General features: G+C 46.9%; 1 protein-coding gene across 8 annotated transcripts; it reads right to left on the bottom strand.

The window, feature by feature from the left end:
- Window positions 1–1,666: 1,666 nt before the first annotated feature.
- On the bottom strand, window positions 1,667–22,997 carry LOC147140271 (uncharacterized). Of its 8 annotated transcripts, none has more exons than XM_086044324.1 (11): window positions 22,140–22,997; window positions 20,417–20,464; window positions 18,338–18,376; window positions 16,795–16,845; window positions 14,092–15,933; window positions 4,882–5,089; window positions 3,596–3,734; window positions 3,451–3,520; window positions 3,282–3,328; window positions 3,126–3,184; window positions 1,667–2,611 (listed from the first exon to the last, which is right to left on the bottom strand). In XM_086044324.1, the coding sequence occupies exons 1-11, from the start codon at window positions 22,717–22,719 to the stop codon at window positions 2,569–2,571; spliced, it is 3,126 nt and encodes a 1,041-aa protein (XP_085900450.1). In that variant the 5' UTR covers window positions 22,720–22,997; the 3' UTR covers window positions 1,667–2,568. The 8 variants fall into 8 exon arrangements, with proteins under 8 accessions (XP_085900450.1, XP_085900454.1, XP_085900451.1 ...); XM_086044328.1 differs by having other exon boundaries at window positions 14,092–15,522; window positions 22,140–22,990; XM_086044325.1 differs by lacking the exon at window positions 18,338–18,376 and having other exon boundaries at window positions 22,140–22,996.
- Window positions 22,998–23,362: the final 365 nt, after the last annotated feature.

Genomic DNA, 23,362 nt, shown 5'->3' with positions numbered 1-23,362 from the left:
GGTGTACCACGTGACCGATTCAGGAAATGATTCACTAGGTTTGCGTGTACAGTAGTTCGAAATAAAAGCGGCAGTGAAATGCTTCCAAATCTATACAAACTTGCAATCTCATATCTATGCACCCGTGCTTCATCAGTCCCATGTGAATGAGTTTTTTTTTTTTTTTTAAAGCAGATGAAATTCTCTGCAAAAAAGATACCGCCCGAGTCCAAAAACTTTGGGGAAAAAAAATATTGTTTTCAAATAAAAATGAAGTACCACTTTATTTTGCCCCCTTATTTCACAGGTTCACTTCTATCATAAGCACAAACATAAACAAAGTAACACAGAACAATTCATGTTAAAACACTCTTCAAATAATATTGTTTACACTCCACCGTTTTATTGCAAGCACCAAGCATGTGTAACCCTTTTCAATGAAGATGGAGCTCAAATCTCCTGCTCCCTGCGTCGTGTTATGCTTGAATAAGTGACAGGAGACGTGATGGCTGCTCGACTCGTTTACTTCCTGTATAAACACGCGACGTGCACTGGTCAATCCCAGATCGGCACGCTCGGCAGCGGCACAAATGGACTCGCCACATTCATACAGAAATGTAAAATAAAAGAAATACAATAAAAATGTACCTGTACAAACACACGACAAGTCCCAGACAGCCTTATCGGCACGCTAAGGAGGAAATTGTTAAATTAGCTTTTGTGGCTAATAAATGCACAGCGGCACCCAACTCACCTCGGCAGCGACACAAATGGACTGGCGGCAATTGCGACACACCCAGCCATTTATATCCACCGCATGACAGAGAGAGGCGCTGTTGAGCCATTATGTCTAAACAAGTGCAATCACTCCAGTAACCAAAGTAACTTTGTTACACATGTTATACATTTTTATGTCCGCACGACGGCGTAGGCGAGGAAATGAATCCTCTTGAAGCCCCTACGTGTGTGTGAAGTATTTCCCAGCAGGGCTTGACTGCTTTATGGGGCTTCATTTTGCCATCACTATCTCGCCGTGACAACTGAGCAAATTCCGTCCGAGGTATACAATGGGGCCAGAGCCCAGAGAGGGATTACTTCCCAAAAGAACTTCCATCCACCCATTGTCTATACCGCTTGTCCTCACAAGGGTCGCGTGCGTGCTGCAGCCTATCCCAGCTGTCATCGGGCAGTGGGCGGGGGACACCCTGAATTGGTTGCCAGCCAATCGCAGGGCACATAGAGCACCTCTGAACTGTGAGGCGGACGTGCTAATCATTTGACCACCGTGCCGCAAGACCTTGTGTGCGGGAATTGAGACGCTCCGTCACAAAGGAGGTGAAGCGAAGCGACAGTGGATCTAAAGTCTACGCACCCCTGTTCACAGGGCAGCTTTGGTCATGTACAAAAACCCCACCAAGATCAATTATAAAACTTCTTCCTTACTGTTAGTTTACCTTTAACCCCACAACTCAAAATAGAGATTTTAGACCAGTAAAAATAGCTCCTTTCATCTATTTTCCTAATTTTAGGAAAGTGAAGGGGAAATAAACGGCCTGCACAAGAAGGGCTTTTTTTTTCCCCACCGCGAGTGAGCAAAAGCGCAGGTGCATCAGCACCACTTGGTTCTGCACTTGCCTGGCGAGTAACATTCGGGTCGGTGTCAAAATGACGAGGAGGCGGTAGCGTGTTATCGTCTGTTGTTCTAGAAGCTTTATTGGTGGATAATGTTTACATCTCACAACGCATTCCACAAACTTTTTTCTGGTCACAAATTGAAGTATGAACAAGTCGATCACACAATTCAAACAAATGCTGGAAGTTTATAAAGAGTTGAGCTCCACATAGTATATGCGTTTTTATGCCTTGGTTGTTTTTTCTGCTTCTCGTCTTGTATGGAAACGATTTGATGTTGTAAACGTGTTCCTTCCATCACTACACAGCGGCCATGACATCAAAACAACAAGACTGCCAAAACGTTTTCTAGAAAGATGATCCTAGCGAGTTACTCACAAGCCGTGAAGATGACGACGACGACGATGAAAATGATGATGACGTTGGCAAATGCTCAAAGCCCGGCCACCCACCACGCCCGCTGGCATCCTTTGCACGCAAAACAAACATCCTCCACCCACAAGGAGAAAGAAGCCAGCTGGAGGGGAAAAAACAAAACAAAACAAAAAAAAACATTTGGCCTGTCTAACTAACGTGCTCTCTCTCACATACTTCCTTACGAGTACACTCACGTTTTTTTAATTTTTTTTTTAAATAAACAACAAGTGTCAATCGGCAGCCACAAAAAACAACAACCTTGGGAGCATGGGACCTCCCCCAGGGAAGCAGGTTGTGGGGGGGGGAAGTTCACACATCAAGCAGACCTTTGTTGTCTTCTTCCAGAAAAGCCAAAAGTTCACAAGAGGGGAAAAAAAAAGTGTTTTTAAGATTTTACAAATAAAGTTGGAAGGGCGACGCCTCCTCCCTCGTTCCTTCACGTTCCCGCCCTCCCTTCGTGGACAAAAAGCCCCCTTTTCCCGTCCGGTCCGTCCAGCCAGCCTCCTCCTCCTCCCCGCACTTTCTCTCTTCTCCTTCTCGTCACTCGGCTTTACGTTTCATCCCAGGAACTTTGGCCTGGATCCTGAAAGACAAAAAAGAAAAAGAGAAAAACTCAAATTGGTGTTCCTCTAGGTTCCATTCTGGTGCCTTCTTCCGTCGTAGCTTGATAACATTGGAAACTTTTCCACCTATTCAAAGAAATGTAAAAACATTTTCCACACTATCATGTCAACAATTTTTTTCATTGTCACGATCATTTAGAGAGAAAAAAAAATGGTTAGTTTTGCCAACATTTTTACTTGACACTATGACATTTTTGTGACAAAACAATTCGGCAACAATTCTTTTTAAGTTCTGCTATTATGCTTTGCCGTAAAAATATTTCTCTCTCATACCAAGCTTTGTTGTGTTTTTACATCAATCTTTCAAATTGACGCTTTCATATGTTTGCCGTCATATAAATTTCCACACCGATTTTTTTGCATACGTCAAGAAAATGTGAATTTATTGAGGCCTTCTTTTCAAAATACCAACTTTTATATTATTATTTGCTCTATTTTTGGTGGACTTTTGGTAAGGCTAACAAGTGAACTTACTTTCCAACAATGTCTTTGATTTGGTTGTTGACTAGTGCCAGGTAGTGGTCAATCTGAGCCTGGAACAAAATTAAAAACATGGTTTGAAAAAAAACATTGAAAAGAGAACAGGAGGCAGAAGAGCAAGCACAAAAGGTGGGTGTGAAAAGGCCTCACCTGGTGCTTCTCGTAGATGATCGGACAGCTGAACGCTCCAATAACAGCTAAAGAGAAAGAAGAGCAACAAAATGATATCGCCCATTTGTGTTATTCTAGTTTTGCTCTTGCGCCGCAGGTAGGGAAGCGCGCCGCGCCGCACTGCGCCGCGCTGCGCCGCGCCGCTCACCCAGAATGACCAGCGTGAGTCCGTTGAACAAAGCACCCACGTAGGTCAGGATCCACATCAGCAAGGCAAACTGGACGACGGGGCACAATTTGCTTTAGTTTGGCGAAAGCATCCGAACACGTCCAAGAGCAAGAACAAGTTGCACCTTGATGGAGTCCACCAGGTCCTCGACCAGGAAGAGACGCCTGAGCTCACTGGCGGTCTTGTTGATTTTGTCCAGGAGGGCGTCGCTGTACTTGTGCACCATGTCCTCGGACAGCGCCACCTCACGCTCCAGGTAGTGCCTGCAACAAGACGTCAGCATGCACACGTTCACCGCAACTCTCGCTCCCTCAAAGCCACTTCACATTTGTGCATGTGCGCAGTCAACAACATTTCAATAAATTTACATTTCATAATTGGGTCCCCCCCCCCCAAAAAAAAAAAAAACATAACGCTTGAGCAAAGGTTTAGCTGTACGCAAGCTTGCTGACTTTTGCTGGTTATCAGCAGAATTGCCACAATTCCTCACCGTAAAAATGCTTTGTCATTTCTCAATTCACACCGTTCTTGTTGAAATGAAGCCATCCATTGATGATGGCGACAGGCTGACGAGTAAGCCAGGCAGCTAAGCTAATGTTAGCCAAGGACAACCCACAAACGGCACTTTATCATCTCATTATTTGTGTTTGTCTCCCTAAACTCGGTCTCGAGCGCTCATCTTTTTGGAAAATTCATTCACTGCTGACAGAGGCGAATTGGAAAAAAAAAGCAAATCGAATGGGGTTAGGCAAGCGTTGGTTGCGGGCCAGTATGCTCAAGTTCAACAGACTTCAGCATCACAAGTCGTCAAATCGAAAACAAAATCCAGCACGCAGAGGCCGGTTGTCCTAAAAAAAAAAAAATACAATAAACAAAAAAGATAAGTCATCAGCGGACGCTAGCACTGATCCAAGAAACGGAAGAAAGAAAATGTGTTTATTGGAGGAGGGCTGCGACGGACGCGTGGCCTCCTCCGGAGAAAATGGCTTCATGTAAGCCGAGATTCTTATGCGGAATGAATTATAACTCTTCTCGTGCACACGGATCGCTGAGGTTGGGAAGGTTATCACAATGTAAAGAGTACATGAAGATGGCGTGCTGCGATTGTTGCCTTCGGACAACACCGGAAATGATGACTTGTACGTCCTTTCCCTTGTAAGCTGTAAGGCGCTTGCCTGGCACTGCACACACTTTCTCTAATCATACATAAATGAGCTTGGATATGGCGGAGTTAGGTGCTGGTGTGGTGGACCCCAATTTATAAGCTTTAAGCTTCTGAGGGAGTCCATTTTTCACAATGTAAAAACAATATTGGATTCTGATGTGAACTTTGTGGAAATAAACAGATGATGATGATGAGCTGCCAGCTGGTTCACGGAACCAACCGGCGGCGTAGCGGCCAAGACTCACTTGAAGGGGTGGCCCTCGTCCGACTTCTGGATGGCCTGCAGGACGCCTTTGTAGATGCGGAAGCAGACGGTGACGGAGAGCAGCGCCAGGCCGATGTACGAGCACACGCTGACGATGCTGCACACCGTCAGCGACAGCAGCAGCAGCAGCGCCGCACCAAACACCACGCCCGTCGTCTTCACATCGCGCCAGTACACCAGATCCACCACTGAGGATGCCGGGAAAAAAAACAACAACAAAGAATACACTCACTCTACTTCAATATTTACTTCAGTTAATTGGATTTAAAAAAAAAAACATTGTTACAATTCTTACAATTGTCAGCGCAGAAATTGCACAAACAAAAATGGATCGGGATTCAGTTACTGGTTTTGTCCAACGTGGAGGACGGACAAAAAAAAAAAAAAAAAAATGTTTGTGCAGAGAAGCAGAAGTTGCTTGTAATAAACGGAAACGTGTTCATCATTTGAATGGAGAACTTGGACATGGTAGACATGGATGGTTGGCAAAGAGGAAGCAGCTGAAAGGAAACGTGTTGACAGTGAAATAAGCAAAAGTTAGCTCATCATTTCTGGCTGTAACTCTAATCTTAACCACTAGACGGTGGGTTTTTTAAAACCCAAATATGCTCGGGATTTGAAAAACCCGAATAAGACCCCTGGGTTTCTCCTTTTCGACGGCAAATGTTCGGTCCTATAAATGGAGTCGGGTGACCTCCTTTGAACGGAACATTGCTTTGTTTTCCGTGCGTGCTCTGAAAAGGAATCTCGTTTTTTTCACTACCGGAAAAGTGCTTGTATGGACAAACCACCAGAAACACACTAGCAGGAGATGGACCGAGTTCAGACGTAGCCGAATCACACGAGGAATTTTAACGGGTTTTGTTGATGGTAGAAAGTAACATGTGGAAATGACGTCTATTTGCGTGACCACGTTGTCCATCGGGATATGCAAATGCGGGAGGAACTGCGTGCGTCCGAACGGGTTTTCCCCAATGTTTCAGGAACCCGATTGCTGACGGCACGTAAACGTAATCACGGTCATTTGTTCAAACCATTTCTTTTTCGGTAAATTGTGTCTTTTTCAATTTGTTATATCATTGTAGTTGAAACAAACAAAAAAGCAGTTTCTAACTTTTTGGCTTGAGTGTTTTTCCTAATCAACAAAAGAATACCAGTAAGAACATTGTTAGGGTTCAATTAGTCAGGATAACAAAATCCCTTTGTTCAAAAACAGGAACATTTTGATTGATGTCCAGTTACTAGTTTGGTCCGTAACACCAGACAGAAAATCAGCCCAAACGCTGATCGTTGTTTTCCAAAGAAAAAGCAGAAAAAGTTTGCCAGCGTCTTAAGCTGGATTTAACACTTTTATTTAATAAAAAAATAAATAATAAAGCAGTTTGTTTTCACGGCGGACGGCAGAAGTCAGACAAGACCGACCGTCGAGAGGCTGCAATTGCCGAGATTTGGCCAATTTAAGTTCAACCGTGGCTCTTGGTGGTGAATCAATGATCAAAGTAATTGTCAATTATTCAATCGACAATTTGTCCCTTTCGACGTATTCAACAATCAATGCAATCTGTCGTCCGGCAAAGGACCCGGCGGGCATCCCGATGACCCGATCGACGTCTTTGCGCTTCCGCCTTTGAAATGCCGTCGGTCATTGCGAATGCTCTTCGCTCCGCAGACCGAGTGAGGCTGATGAGTCATTTGGACACGCCTCGGCCGCTTGCCGACCACCCCGCAGTCCGTCTACGCTGGGCAATTAGCAACTATTCTCGTCAAAGGCTTTCCATTCCAAGCTGCTGCAGCAGCTGCTCGTGAGCGCTCCGAGTCACACACGACACCTTCACCGTTTGGATCAATTCCTTCAGGCCTTCCCCCCAAAGCAGACTGATTACGTTCACGTTGAATCCAAATAAGACACTTGCAAACATCTGCGGACAACAATGACCAACATTATTCTCTATTCTCTGACGTGTAAACGCTCTGACTGAATCATCATCAAAAATAATTCACTTCAGTTCGAAATATAATCATCATTTGCAGTCAAAGTACGAAGAAGCCGTAATCGAGCGCCACAGCATGGAAGCCATTTAGCGTTGGACTGTTTGAAAGACAAGGTGCGGCTCTGATTTCTGCCGACTTTGAGTCAATGTCAACTGCGGGCGGCAATAAATACGCTTTTGAAGCCTCGTTTTTTGCGAACAATTGTCAACTTGCAAAAGCGCTGCTCGTTGTGAAGCGAGTCCAGGTCACTGCCACAATGCTGCGCTCGTAGCCCAAGTCTGCGCTTGCGAGCCAAAGGAAACAAAATTAAACAAAGAAATCAGCTGAATGATCACGCCCCCCGCCAGACACATTTCCTTGTGGCACAACAACACAGATGGCTGTAGAGCTTTGTTTGCAGTCATTTGTTTTCAAGACACGAGGTTAGGATGAGTATTTCTTCAATATTGAGCAGTTGACGTAGTAGATGCGGTACGTTCAAATGAGGCAGCAGCAATGACGTCATTGAACGCTCAGCAGAGCACGAGCGGTCGCAAACGATTTTCCTTTGGACTGTTCTGACACAGTGAGAAGGGACGCGTGAATGATAGCCATCGGCACGTTGCGCGGACATGAAGTCAACTCAATATGCGGCGCCGACGACGACGACGACGACGACGAGGCGGAGAAGAAAAGAGGCGGTACCGCGCTCCAAAAGGGGCTGCTTGGCTACATATGGTCTCAGGCGGGCGAGCACCGCCGGAGCCCGGGCTAAAAATAGAGCCCGCATCAGCCAGCTCAACAGCGGCCGCCGATCCCGCTTGTGCGCCGCTGCTCATTTTGTCACCATCCGCCCCGAGTGGAAGCCGCCGCCGTCGCACCGCGACCCCCCTGCAGCAGGCATGGGGACGCCATCCCCCGGCGGACGACGGCGACCGAACAAAACGTCAAGCCGTCCGTCCCGCATGACCTCCGCGGGTGTGGGGGGTGGGGAGGTTGGGGGCGCTCGCGCTCGTCACTGATCTGACTGACTCGGCCGACTGCTTCCCTCCCCCCACGGCTCGTCATACGCACGGCCCGGCGACTCAATGCAAAGCAGCCTCGACTCGCCGCGCCGCGCATTCACAAACCACACGCGAGCGAACGAATGAATCAAACGTGACGATCGCACTGACCCTGCTTGGCGTCCATATTGAGCCTCGGCGGAAACACGCAGCTGCCGCTCTGCGACCCCGCCCATCGACGACAACGTCACGTCCGCGCATGCGCGGCTCGGCGCTTCTCGCTGGGGAGATGCGCGCGCACGTCAAGGCGAGAACCAAACGCGGACATGCGCGGTTGTGTCTCGCGCGTGCACGTGCTGAATGAGAAGCTTCGAGAAAAAAACTCAAGGGCCACGTTGGAGTTTAAAAACGAACACAGCGTAAATTTTTTATAATTCTTCTCATTTTCAACTTTACAATCAATTATCCAAACAAAATACAAATTTAGAATGTTGCAATGCTATGTAAAATAGCTCATTTTAATACAATGTGATATTTAAAAACGATCAATTAACCAATTGTGTAATAGTTTGTTTAAAAACGATCAATTAACCAATTGTGTAATAGTTTGTTTTAAGAAAATTAAATTGAATTATACTTACTCAATTATTAAAAATAAAGGTTAAGGAATATTGTGTATATAAAATACATCTAGTTTAGTTTAACAATTTAAGGCATTTTCATTTTAAATTAATTCCATGAATCAATTGTAGGGCGGCACGGTGGTCGACTGGTTAGCACGTCCGCCTCACAGTTCAGAGGTCGTGGGTTCCATCTCTAAATTGCCCCTAGGTGTGATTGTGAGTGCTGTGAATGTTTGTCTCTGTGTGCCCTGCGATTGGCTGGCAACCAATTCGGGGTGTCCCCCGCCTACTGCCCCAAGACAGCTGGGATAGGCTCCAGCACGCCCCCGCAACCCTTGTGAGGACAAGCGGTATAGGTCATGGATGATGGATAATCAATTGTAACTAAAGGTTAAAAAATGCACTCAAGTAAAAAAAAGTTTTATTCCTAATTAAATTATACCGGACCCATTCAAATAATTAAAATTCTTAAATGCATATGGATTAAACACATTACGCATGTATAAATTAACCCATCTTTTGATTAGATCAATGAATAATGAATAAATCTTGACCATCCAATTTTAGGCAAAATGTGTACATTAGTCCAACCAATATTACAGGAGTCTTGTATTATAATGCAAATATTTGGCGGGCATATGTGGCCCAATGCGGCATATTTTGCCCACCACTGGAGTTGGTGTCAATTGAAAAAACAAAATCAAACTATTTCATCTCTAATTTAAAAAAATGAATACAGAATCACTCATCGCCGCAACTCTAGAATGATTTGAATTGTTTTTAAACAGTTATATTTTTCCATCCATCCATTATCTACACCGCTTATCCTCACAAGGGTCGCAGGCGTGCTGGAGCCTATCCCAGCTGTCTTTGGGCAGTAGGCGGGGGACACCCTGAATTGTTTGCCAGCCAATCGCAGGGCACACAGAGACAAACATCCGCACTCACAATCACACCTAGGGGCAATTTAGAGTGTCCAATCAACCTACCAAGCATGTTTTTGGAATGTGGGAGGAAACCCACGCAGGCACGGGGAGAACATGCAAACTCCGCACAGGGAGGCCGGAGCCGGGATCGAACCAACGACCTCTGAACTGTGAGGCGGACGTGCTAACCAGTCGACCGCCGTGCCGCCCCCAGTTATATTTTTGCTGAAAGTAAATAAACCAAAACGAGGCATTTGTTTTGTTTCGCTACAATTAGCCTTTCGTACCAGACAAGCAAAGCATCCTAGCTCAAGTCTATTACAGCGCCATCTACTGGATGTTCTCCAAATCTGCAGCTCGGCCAATCAAAGTCAGACTACAAATAACCCACTCAATCTGCGGCGCACCGTTGCAATCAAACACCGGCATAAAAGAGCATGACGTCTTCATGAGGGACCTGCGTGCGTGCGCGCGCGCGCGTTACATAAGCCGTCTGGCGAGACAAGAGGCTGCACAAACGAGGAGAAGAGAGGATTAAGAAGGAGGCAGTGACCAACAAGCAGGCAAAGCTCCACACCAGGAGATGTTGGAAGAATCCATGTAAGGACTTCCGAGCAGTCGAAAGACCACGAGTATGCCGGAAGCCGCCACAAACTGGCGTGACCGTCATGTGTCTGTCTGTTGTATGGCCAGAAGGAGGACTATTTGTATTCATGATATGAAAGCAAACTGTTCAGCGTTTTTCAACTTGGGATACTTTTTGGAGCGCAGTAATCACCAAACTATGACCGTGAGTCACATTCATGGTGATTCAAACATGAAAATCAAATCTGAAGTACAGTAATCCCACGTTTATCGCTGAAGTATTTATTGATTTTCCATCATTAGCTACGTATCGGCTCAAATCACTTTTAGGGAGAAACCTTTATGAGCTATGAGAACTTGGAGCAGCTGATGATGATGATGATGATGTTTATTGCTGCTTTCCCTTTAAATGACAACATAGCAATGTGAAGTCAATTCCATCGTGCTCATCTTCGTTAGGGTCTCCGCTGAGCTGGAGCCTGTCCCAGCTGCCTTGGGGCAAGAGGCCAGGTGCCCAGAGAAAAGTACATCAGATCTCTCAAAAATCAAAGACGAAGCAGCTAAGAGTTCGTTTCCAGACAAACGAGTAAATGCCTGGAGTCCATGAGCATATTTGAGTCCCTGCGCCCAGTCGCCGATCTGGCGGCAAAGATCGCCTGGCTCCGAAAGGCTTCGAGCTCTCCTTCTGCCGTCCACCTTTGGACACAGCGCAAGGGCGGACAAAGGTCCTTGGCTCGATGTTGCAAAGATAACGAACAACTCCCAGCTCACCAGCAGTCAAACGCGCACGCAAAATAGCAGATGGAAAACTTGCACAACCACAAATACAATCGTGACTTGCCAAATACAGACTGATGACTACGTTTGTGGCCTGGGGGATGCTTCATGTTTGATGAAGCCGGACGACAAAGTCAGACAGAAGCTTTTTCCCTGGCTAAGCCAAACGGAACAGTCCATGTTCAGTGAACATACTGCGGTATGACGTACTCGTGTAGAAAAGAGAAGCAACCACTACTTTGGCTGTAGGCTTGTAAGAATTTGAAATCGTCATTAAGCTTAATCGATATTATTGAAGTCATTTAACCCTCACAATCTTTTAGAATCATCGTCAAAGAGGCATCGCGACCAAACTAGCCAGAGTTTCATCTGCTCCGCGGAGGCGTCCGAGGAGAAGTCACTTCAATACACTACAGACATGTCGTCGTCATCATGACAAGAAGTACCGTACTCGTCTTTAAGCTTATCCGGATCTCCTCCATGTTTTTGAAGCAATATTTACCCAAACAATACGATAACATTTCATCTCCAAAAGCGCCTCCAAGAGGCATCAGGACGAAACAAACCCGTTTCATCCGTGCCACTGAGCGCTAAGCACATGACAGGCAGTCGGTCCGCGAGCCATAACACGTCGTCGTCGTCGTCGTCAAGTAAAGCGAGCGAGATGTCAGCCTACCCTGCTGCCTCCACGCAGCTTTGCTCGTGTCTGCGCGTGCCGTCTCCATGCCGGACAATCACTAGCGCGCATTCCACATGGACACCCGCAACCGCTGCACTGGCAGCGAGGGAGAGGAGGCGAGAAGGAAGGGACACGGGAGTGGGGCGGGGGTGGGGGTGAGCTGCTTTAACAGCGCAGAGGGCCAATGAGCAGTCAGCTGACCGTCAGCCAGCGGCGCTCTGACGCAGCAACAAAAAGAGCCTGGGCCCTCCCTTCACTCATTCGGCAACGAAAGCAATGGAGTCACCGACTCCATCAACGCCCTCAAGGATCCTCATGTACGGGGCGGCCAAACGGAGTTGACACACTCTCAAATGTCTTCATTTGACTACATTTGTACCTATTCAGCACTGTTTGAAATTCATTCTTCGACATTGCAACAGTCCTTTGCGCAACACTGTGACAAACGGCCGCAAACACACAGCACCACACGTTTCCCAGATGAACTTTTTCAAGTAAGAGTAGTATCAAGCCGCGCATGGGGTTCCAAAACTTTTTCGTTTTCACTGACGGTTTAGGGGTTCAATGTCAGGTTTCAAGTCAGGGTTAGGGTTTTAAAAGTACGTAGGCTTTCTAGCCAGGGTTCAGGTTTCAAATTAGTCTGGGGTGTGCCCTGCCTCTCGAGCAAAGTCAGATGGGATAAAAAAAAAAAAAAAAAAAAATCAATTTCCGGTATTTGGTCTAATTCACTGACCAACTTCTAGCTCAATCAATGGTTTCTGAACATCTATCACAAGTACAGAAACATTTCTGCTTGAGTAGTAGTAGCAGGGTAGCTCCACTTGAGGGCAGCTGTCTCCTTCAAAAGCGAATTCCTCATTCATTCATCTGTCCGTCTAGTGGCTGATGTTTGAACTCCAGGATGACTCCACGAACAAGCAGATTGGGTACGAGCGCCACGCTGTTCCGCAGCCTTTGAATGATGTCATGTTCCTGTCATGATTTACTGGCTGTGCTAATCGTTGAGAGCGGCGCTTAGCAAATACAATGTCGCTTCCATGTCGAAAGGATTGCTTACATAAAGGGACAAAGTCTGCCTTCACGCAGCCATTGACATTTCACCTTCATCTTGGCTGCTTTACAAGGCTGAGTCACTCTACACGCAGAAATTGCAAGTATGCGCCTTATCCTATCAATCTACACTTTACGGACCTCACCCGTACATTTTTACAACGACCGTATTCCTAGTTGTAAAAAAAAAAAAAAAAGCACAGTGTGAAGCCTATCACATATTGACAAGAGTCAGCTGTACAACAAACTCTTTGCTGACGCTTCTCTTTCAACAGAAACCTTTAGAGGCTCTGCCAGTGTCGCAATGCAGGGAGGAGGCTTTAATTAGCAGGGGATCCCTCTTGCTCGCTCTCTCGCGCACACAGAACGCATCCACTACAAAATATCAGTGAAGACGCAGCTGAGTCGTCTCGTGTGGGATGAGTCACGTCTTTTGTAAGTTGGGGTTACGCTTGCTTGCGGCAAGACGAGCATCAAAGAAACAAAACTTGTCTGCAGTCCTGCGCAAACTTGCCGGTGAACCAGAAGCGTCCAGAAGTTGCGGAAAGGAAGGGAAGGGAAGCAGATATTTAAAAGAACTCTGTTCATAAGACACGGACCTGCATCGTATTTCAGCATTTATCTTTGTGAGCAATGAAAGCCGGTCCCAGTCGACTTCCCGTACTGTTAAACGTCGGAATCACCCATCAAAGCATTGAGTTGGTTTGTGCAAAGTCAGAAAAAACGAGGTGAACTTTGTGAACTGGAGAAAGATCTCCTCCTTTGGACACGTGATCCCTGCGTCTTCAACGTGATTGTTCTGCTTTGGCCACAGGCCCAAATGCAAATCTCCATCAAAAGTCAAATAGCCGGGCCGTTTCAATGGGTAATCAAGTTTCATTGTTTCATTCCATTAAAAACGACCTTTTCGACTTCAGATGTTTGGTGTTAAAAACCACAACAGCAAAACAACTCGGGAAACTAATGTCCATGCATTTAGGTTAATGGTCACGCTCAATTTTAAACCGTTTCTACATTGATTTTTGGAAACGCTTTGAAATAAATCTCAAGCAAGTGTGCACTTTGATCTCTTACAAAATATTTAGAGTAAAATGAAAGCATTGCTTTGTTTCGTTTGGAAAATGCATTGTGGTAGAGCACACATTTAGTTCCAGTTAGGAAGAGGGTGGGGTTGCTCTCTTTGTTACGCGTCTGTGAGTGAGTGAGTGTTGGCTTCCAGATTATACATTGTGGGTTATTAGCTCATTTAGGTTGAGCATTAGCATACTAATTTAGCTTGTTTAGTTGGGGGCAAGATATACATCTTACTTACCAGAGTTAAAAAAAAAAATGAATGGGTTAAATGAACAAAGAAATTGCAAAAGCGTGGATGGCAGAAAGTGGAGGTGGGGCGTCAAGGAGATCATGATGGGATCTAACGGTAAAAAAGGCTTCTGGTTGGTTGGGAGAAAACAACGGAGAAGAAGAAAAGAATGATGGGCGTTATCTCGATTAAGATGGAGAAGCCAATGAAAACGGAATGTGGGAGGGATGGAGGGAGGGGGGTGATTCCATGCTCAAAGTGATTTTGTTTACCTGCTGAAATGTTCACGCTCGGCATCTTGAACAGTTTGCTGCTCCCTGCGCTCTTCTGCGCCACCGCCTCTTCAGGCTTACGGACAGTGGAAAGGTTGCACGGAGTTTGAGATGGGGGCTCCTGGACGGCGAGTTTGTCCAGCTCGGCCTTGCTTTTCTGGGGGGAGGACTGGTTTAGGAGGCGGTACGAGCTCTGACTTGGAACTTCTCCGGCCATCTCAGAAGGAAGTGGAGCAGACGCAGAAACTGAGGTCGCCCCTTTCTGCTCAAAGCTCAGGTCCTCATCCATGGGGATCTCCGGGGCCTTGGGGGCTGCAAACTTGGAAGTATCGAGAGCCTCAAGAAACTCATCGATTACTCCTTTAGGTGGTCTCTCAATGAACTCAAATTCCTCAGATGACACCTCGTGCTCAGAGACCTCTTCAGCCACCTCGGGCTCCTCCAGCTCCACCCTGGTATGGCTCTTCTCCACCTGGAAACTGGCGGGGTTCTTGGCCATGGCTTCCAGGACCGGAGAGAGAGAGTCTGCGGTTGGTGACTCCGAATCGGAATCCTCAGCGGGGGATTTCTTGCTTTCCAAGTCGAGAGGCTCAAACTTTTCTGGCATCTTGGGGGAAACGTGACTTGAGAACCAATCTTTCTGCTCAACCTTGACGGGCTCCTCTACTTTCACCTGTGCTGGGGTAGTTTCCTCAGCCCCTTTGACCAGATCAAACGCACCGAGGCTTTTCACCTCTTCATCTTTTGGTTTGTCACACACTTTCACTTCCATTTCATCGGCCATCTCTTTAAGCAGAGACACTTTAGCATCCAGAGCGAAGGGGTTGTTGGCTGACAGGTTGATCGGGGGGTTGGGTGACTCCATCATCCTACGTTCAAGAATGGGGCTCTGCTCCTCTGGACTTCCCTCAGAGGAGCCAGAGTCTAGTTTGTCAGGGTTGAGGGGGGAAGACTTCAGGATGTCTGGAAGCGATGGTGGCAGAGCAGCATCCTCTTCCTCCTCCTCTTCATCTTCATCTTCCTCTTCAAGGCCAGATGAGAGGTGACAGACTGGCTGCATGGGGGAATCGATGGCCTCCGTCTCAAATGTTTTCCTCTCGTCTAAGAATGATGGTGGGCTATCTTGGAGTTCCTCAGATTGTCTGTACTGGACAAGATCTGGGGTGGGACTTTCTGACACTTTAGTGGCTCTGTGGTCAGATTTGGACTCGCCAAAGTTGTACGAGCCACTGTCCGCCAGCGGGGAAAAGCCGTCAAATAGGTTATTATTCTTCTTCACCTCGTACATCAAGTCGTCATCTTCATCCGAAGGGTTGCTGAGCAGCTCTGGCTCGTATCCGGGAGAATCAATGGCAGCTGCTTCCTTGGAAAAGGAATCCATAGCGACCTTGGAGTTGTCTTGTGATGCTAGGAACGGCGAATCCCAGTGCTCTGTTGGGTTAGAGGAGGCAATGTGAGACTTGGCAACCATCTGGGGGGTCACGGGGGAGGGTTCTGCACTAGGATGCTTCTCCTCAGGTGAAAAGGACACTCCACTGTCTTCACATAGAATGTGAGGCCCTGGATCTTTACCTAAGCTCAGGTAAGGACCAGTTAACTGATCTAGTTCACCCTTATTCTGACTATGGCCAGGTCCAGACTTTTCTTCGTCATCCTCCCAGGGCATTTTCTTGGACTGGCCAGCAGGGGCCTGAGTGGGAAATGAGCCTTGGGATACAGCAGATCCCGCAGGGTAGGGCTGGTTGGGGCTCTCTGTCAAAGAGAGCTCTTCCAGGGAATCAGGGGAGTGGAGAGGGGAGAGAGGGGAGATGGGAGCAGGGGAATCACCCTTCTGCCCAAGTTCTTGAGTAGAAAGGGAGGAGGGAGAATGCAATACAGCACATATCAAAAGACAAACTCCATTCCGTACAGTGGCCACCAAACCTGGGTAGAACCCACAAATGAAAGACCTTCGGCGCTCAAGACCAGCCAAGTACTGCTGAAAGCTCAACTGCGGTTGGTGGACATGCTCCTGGGCACCCACTCGTCATCACGCCTTTGATATTTTTTTTTTTGTTGGTTTCTAGCTGAGACAACTTAAACATTGACTCTTTTACAGCTAATATTGAAGCCTTGTGGGTAAGCAAACCAAATGATTAATCAGAGCTCCTACAGTGGTTGTCAGGAGTGCTTTTTGACTTGACTTAAACGCTTGTGATCTTGCAAGGTTTTGGGGGACAGCGACGACCAGCCGCAGACAAGACTTTCCGGCATTTGCCTGGTGTCCATCTACACATAAGTGCTGACACACGAGGGCCGTCCAATATTCGTCCCAGGTCTGGCGCCAGTAATCCATGTTAGGCGTGGTCGACAACCTGTCGTATAATGATTCTTCTCAAAGCACAGCGTATGAAAATTGCCACTTAAAATGTCTTATGCTCGTGACCATTGAAGAGAATCATTATTATCTACACTCTTCTACATTTACTGTCGAGCCTGCCTACAAATGCTAACTGCCACAACGAGACAACACGTTGCAGTGCATAAGTCGCACACAATCACAAGTGCCTCATGCTGCAGGAGTTTAAGTCTACTCGTGGCATGCAGTACGGTTATCTTTTCCACTCAAGCTGGGTGACGGAAATACACAACGGCAGCGACACTACAATGGAGACAAACACAAAGAGGAGGGGTGGGAAAACAAAGCGAGCAGAAAGAACTTGCCTGTGGGGAATTGCATCAGAGGCTGAGGTTTAGAAGGAGAAGAAGGAGCATCTGCGGGAGAAATGACAGAAAGTGGCAGAGAGCAAAATCAGTCAGATTGTCATGACAGCAGAAGTGAGCGACGCATCAGCCTCCATCAGCTAAGCTTGAGTCAGACCAACTCCTGACTCATCAACCTCGCATACGGGACGTCCCATTACAGCAGTGTCCTCGATGAACACAAGGGGAGACAAGGAAATAACAATAACGGTGTTATACTTATTAAAGCTGCCAGAGGACGTAACATTCCCTTCATCACGATACGTTTTGTCAACAGCTGACCATAGTGAAGCTGAATCCCGCTCGGTTGCCACACCGCGCCATCATGCAATGACAAAAAGTAAAAAGTCTCAAACTTCAATTTTGTGTTGCTCATGCGTTTAATATACATGAGTACATGAGTCAGTAGCAATCAGACAATCGTCTCCTAAGGACCCTGGAAATGGCCAACACGACCCTAAAATTGCAGCCTCCTGAGCCGTGATTAAATCAACAACTATTTCAACATTCGAGTAATGGTTTGGAGGCATTGTTTAATTTAAACTTGTTCTAATTTAAACTGTTCTTATTCTCAGATTTTTCTGTAGTCCTTCATGAAAGCAGATTGATGATCTTTCGCCTTTAATCAAAATAAGACATTGGCAAACCTTTTCTTTCGCTTTGGAAAACAACAAACAAAACAACACCCAAATGTCTTGAGTATGCAACAGAAAAAGAAACTGAGCTTGCTGTTCCAATATTTTTGCAGGGGACTGTATCCGAACACTGTGTGTGTGTGTGTGTGAGGACGTGATAAAGGACACAAGACATGACATCACAGAAAACAAAGTTCTAAGCGGTCAAATGACAAATAGCAGCTTGTGCCAAAATATCCGAAGGTTGTCTACCAAAGATTTTGTTTGTCATACGAAAACAAAGCACTGCGACAGCACAAAGTTAAAAAAAAAAAAAAAAAAAGAAAGCTAGTGCTTGTTTCCCAACATAAACTAAATTACAAATCACAATAAGGCGAACAGCAGAAGGACACTGAATGATCTGGTGGTCCAAACTAAGTGAACGTGATGTAGAAACAACAACAACAACAACAAAAACTTTCTACACAAAGCAATTTATCCATGAGCTCAGCGCGGACTTGTCAAGTCAAAAGTCGCCTTGTGCAAAAAATTGCATCTAACGGGAGTGTCGTTAAACAGCTGGAACTCCCTGAGGAATTTGGAACATAAAAGCAGGAAGAGGAAACGGCGAGCGAGGAAAGATCGACGTCAAACAGCGCGGGCGCCTTCAATCGTGATATTTATATTCACCAATGAAACAATCAACATGTGCTCGGATTATTTTCACCAAATCAAGTGCAATGGTCACAATCAATCATGCATCTGATTGGTTGTCAATCACAGTGCTCGGATTATTTTCACCAAATCAAGTGCAATGATCACAATCAATCATGCATCTGATTGGTTGTCAATCACAGGTGATTAATCTGGTCGAATGTTTGCTTGGTTACCTCTGGGGTCCACGTTTAGCTTCCAGCCGTGGGGACAGCCTACGAATGAACCAGCGACAACAACTTTGAGCTTTGTACTTGCGCAACAATGCTAACACACCAAAAATACTCATTCAACACCAACAATGAACCCGAAAACCCCGGTGGAGTTCAGTAAACATGGATTGAACGTCAAGAGTCTCAATCCACTCACGGGCTAATCTCCGACCAACAATCATTTGGCTAGTCTGTTGTTCCAAATTGAAATTTCTTCTTAGCCAACCTTACCTTTGACCTAAACAATCTTAAGATCAATACACAAAATGATTATTATTGTGTTTTTCGTCCCTCTAGTGTAGCTAATTAAGGTAGCCTGAATATTTGGAAGGGCTCTCAGTATAACGCAGTACAGTTGTACACCACTTCTAGCAACAACAACAAACATGACGGAAAATGAAAATGCTCTCTGACAGAGAGAACGTGCGAATTCCGTCTTCCAAAAAGTATTTTCAGTGTGTTTAATAACTGTCTAATAACACAGAAATATCACTTTTAAATTGAATTACTGAAATGAATGACCTTCTCGACGATATTTACACATGTATTTCTTGCATAGACGTCATCGTCTCCACCATAGAGGCCAATGACTCAGCACATTATGAGTAACGGGCAGTTACGCAGCCAGTGACAGTGCTAAAAGTTGGACCCGGGGGCTGGATGTCAGGTCTGGTCACATTTGGTGCTCCGTCTGTCTGTCAGCTGCTGTGTGTGTGTGTGTGTCGGCACGGTAACCAAAACGGCCCCGGAGCTCTCATCTGTAACCAGGACACCAAGACAACAAACAGTCCGGTAATCCAGCTGACCCGACGCCTGAGCGACACAGTCCGATGGATGTAGGTGACCCAAAACAAGCATGTAGGTCAATTAGCCCTCCTGTCGTTCAAAGCGACTCGCGACAAACGACGCGGGACTCACAGCGGGAGTCGTCTGATTAGGCTCCAGGGACTTCAAAAATAAACTCTAGGATTCATGGCTTGCTGTTTGAATAGAAGGTCTTCCACCACATTAAGAAGTACACAAGAGATAGGATCTGGGGGCTTGTTCAAATAACTTGTGAAGATGAGCAGGCTGTACGGAAAAGTTGAACATTTCCAAATGTACCACCTAACGACATCCACCACGTTAGGAAGCAACCAAACCAAAAATGCAGATTTGTAGTCATTAAGCCAGATGCTAGAAATTCAGTTCGAAGTTGGAACTGAATTCCTACCATCTGTCCTAATGTTCTCTCTGGTGATGGGAAAATGAAGCTTCAAATTTGCTTCATGAACCAGTTGTTGTATTTTTTTGACTTAGCGAGATGACACTGTTGGTTTAAAAAACAAAAAAAGGAAGAAAAAAAAAAGGGGAGTTTAAGAAATGGCAAGTCAGTGTGCTTCCAGCCTTATTTTGGTGCCTGAACCATCTTGAAGCCTCATCGAAGCAAACCTTTTTAAAATGCGCGCTTCCAAGTGAGCCAACCAAGACATCAGGAAGGCCTGGTTCCACGGATCATTTTGTTTGAAACGCATATGGAAGCGTTCTTATGACCACTTCTTTGGGGGTACTCGTTCCACCAGTACCAACAGCCTGCCTCTCCGGTGATGGCAAGTACAAGAACACAAATCCGTGGAACACTAAAACAACTACTACTGAGCCATTGTCATTTCCTACAACTAAATGCTAGCTACCCTCGTGTCTCAGATGCAACAATTTCTCAAAAAGTGTGTGAAAGGGGCTACTCTACAGTCAGCATTCAACCTGATACGGCTCTGATACTACTGCAAAGATGCATCACCTCTGTAGCCCCGATACCGCGTTCACATGTACGCTACTGGGCAACGTGAAAGGAACTAACGTCATCTTGGATCTAGACAAAAAAAGATATGCCACCTTTATTTAATGGGTTCTGTGTGAAAGGCAGGAAATTGTTTTATATGTTTCATGGTCAAGATCAAATTATAATTATATTTTGGTGGGGAGAGGTGTTCTTTAATTCACAGTGGAAAATGAACCTGTGGCTCATTATTGTATTCCATACTACAACAGCTGTAATACTACCTTTGAAATTGCTGGGTTTGCTTTGTCCCGTCTGTACCGCATCGGTGCCTTTCGTGCAGACCAGCATGGCAGGAGAAGCAAAATCAAAAGATTTAGACAAACAGTATCTTAGAAGAGGATATGCATTCAAGCTAAGTATGCTACGCTAAGCCTAGCTGCATCTTTGTTCTGAGTGTTTGTGGTTTGGACCATCAGGCGGCCCCGCCCTGGCTCCCTGCCTCACTCTCCCCCCCTCTCTCGCTCTGCAGGCAGGCAGGCAGGCAGGCAGGCAGGCAGGCTTCCTCCATGCCTACAGGCCTGTTTGCTTGCAATCTGCCTCATCTCCAAATACAAAGCCAACTGCATCAACAGATTCATTCTGCCCCAAGCTGTTCACACTAATCACAACCAGGCCTATCTGCTAACTAGCAGTTTTCAGGGTGCTGGTTAAAGGGGGTGAACTGTGAGGAGGGCAGACGATCAATCCAAACACAGTTTGGTTGTAGCCACAAGGAATGAGGGTACGATCTTGGTGCAATCAGGGAAGAGATGCTGGGAGGGAAAAAAAATGGGTGGCCATGCTTCGCAGCTTCCTTTGTTGTGACTAATCTGATTTAACCGTGCTTCCGTTATCGGACAGCCCCGCGTCTGAGCCGCCTAAATTTAAATGGACTTGCTTGGCACGCTGACTCGAAAGCATTAAAATCCTCCAACACCTGTCAAAAGAACATAGGGACGAGATGACAACTGGCCGGCAGGGGTGTGAAGAAACAACAATCAGCTTACCGTTAAGTGGACAAACGTCAACAAGCTCCTTGGGAGCGACGAGCAAGTGCGCAACTCATCCGACGTCGATAGGCCACCATTTCCGTTTTAAAAACGAGCAAGGTGTTTCTATTCACGAGCTGCAACTGCCTTAAGTGTTTCTACCGCTTTCGTTTTGTTCCAAATCCCAGAAGAGGAGCAATTCGGTTTGTCCGATAAAGGAACTACGCGGTAGCTAGCAACGGGCGGAGGCAAGGAGCAGATGGACGATGCTCATCACATCAAAAAATGTCTTCTGGAACTGGAACGCTCAAACGTCGGACATAAACTTCATCCGATCTGTTTATACGAATCAGATTGCCTGCGAGTGCGTGGGAATAGGCGCTTTTCGGCGTCAAACTAGCCGATGATGCAGCACATCGTCCTATGACGTTTGCGTCCAAACAGGTGGGCCGCATCAAACCCCATCAGCCCGGGGCGGAGACGTCCCCGCCAACACAACGCGAAATGTTACCCGTTCCTTCGGTTTGACTTTGTTCGAAAAGCCCCTCTTCACCTTCAAGCGCGCTTACTGTCACTGGCTGTCAACAAACCGGCTTCTTGTCACCGCGAATCGCCGTCAAACAAGAACGACAAGCCCGGATTAGCCGCCAGCTAACAGGCTAACTGGAAATGGAGCCAGTTCACCCAACGAAAGCAAAAAAAAAAAAAAAACCGTAGGGAGATCACGTTTGTGCAAATGTTACTTTTCCTACCACCAATGCCCACCGATGTGTGGCTGAGCCCTGACCTCGATGTCAGCGGGTTATGCGAGGCGTGCTAGCCGCGTGCAGACGTCCACGAGCGGGCGTCAACTGTTGTCCGAGCTGGCTGGCGTCTACTTCGCACCCCCAAAAATGTCTCGGTTGGCGCTTCAAATAACATCAAACGTCACAAAAGTCATCTGCCCGCCGGCGGTGACGAGCGTCTTTATACTCACAAGATGCTGGAGCCGGTGCTGGCTGTGTGTCGGCCGGTGGCTTCGCTGCGTGTGCGGGGGATGGCGCTGCTGGCTGGGTTGGAGCCGCCGCGGGGAGGGCGTCGCTCTCCGGACAAACCTGTGGCTCGGCTTCTCCACTGGCCTCTGGAGGTGAGGGCGTGTGGGGGAAGCAGGGGGTGCCGCTGGAGTCCGGCATGCGATCCTCCTCATCATAATCATCATCATCGTCGTCGTCCTCCTCCTCTTCTTCTTCTTCTTCTTCTTCTTCTTCTTGCCTCACATGTGACACCGGTTCCGCCTGTGGGTCCAGTAAGTCGGGTTCCTCCTCGGGGGGTTCCGTGAACCCGTGTGGCTCAACATCTTCAGCCATGTGCCGTTCCAGGGCATCCTGTGCTCCGCCAACTAAGTCCACGATGTCGTCCAGGCCGAAGAGGTCCTGCTTGGGCTGCTCGTGGAGCGGCAGACCGGCGTAGAGTTCGGGCTCGGTCTCGGGTTCGGCCTGGTAGTGGTGGACCAAGTCGCTGAAGAGAGCCGAGCTGGACGACACTTTCTGCTGCTGCTGCTCCTCGTTGTCTGCCATCTTCCTTTGTCCAAGTCGAGTGAACAAGAAAAAGTTTCAGCGGCGCTCGCCTTGACACTAAAAGTCCACTTTCGACACGAGAAGAACCGCGAGAGCGAACCGGAAGCTCACGCCGGTCAAGTGTTCTCTGGAAGCCGACAAAGTTTGGACTAGGGCGGCACAAAGACAGTCGAACCCGAGTCTCGACGGGCAGCGCCAACTTGAAAAGGCAAAGCGTAGGACTTGTTCCGACCAATCAGAGTCCGATTGTGCCTTGTTGACATGCAGAATGACCAATCATACCAAGCCACTGCTGGCCGCGCCCAATAGGCGGGGCCTGGGGCGCTCTCCGTTGTAAATGGAGAAGTTTGAGCTGGTCAAGTGTTACACAACAACGTCGACGGCTCACCCCTCCTGCAACACTCTGTAATAAGGCCAAGAGGACGTGGCAGCAGCTACACTTGGAACAAAGGAAACGCGCGTACAACAACATGGCACACTGCTTACTTTTAGAAGTTGAAATGAAGTTTGAGTTGAAGTGTTACAACAACAACAACAACAACAACAACGTTGACAGTTTAGCACTCCTGCAACCCTCTGCAAGAAGGCCAGGAGGACGTGGCGGCAGCTACGCTTGAAACAAAGGAAACGCGCGTGCATCATT

The sequence above is a fragment of the Filicampus tigris genome, chromosome 11, assembly GCF_054856515.1.
Source record: "Filicampus tigris isolate MCC_2025a chromosome 11, RoL_Ftig_1.0, whole genome shotgun sequence".
NCBI classification, from domain to species: domain Eukaryota; kingdom Metazoa; phylum Chordata; class Actinopteri; order Syngnathiformes; family Syngnathidae; genus Filicampus; species Filicampus tigris.
This window is presented reverse-complemented; position numbering and strand designations above follow the sequence as displayed.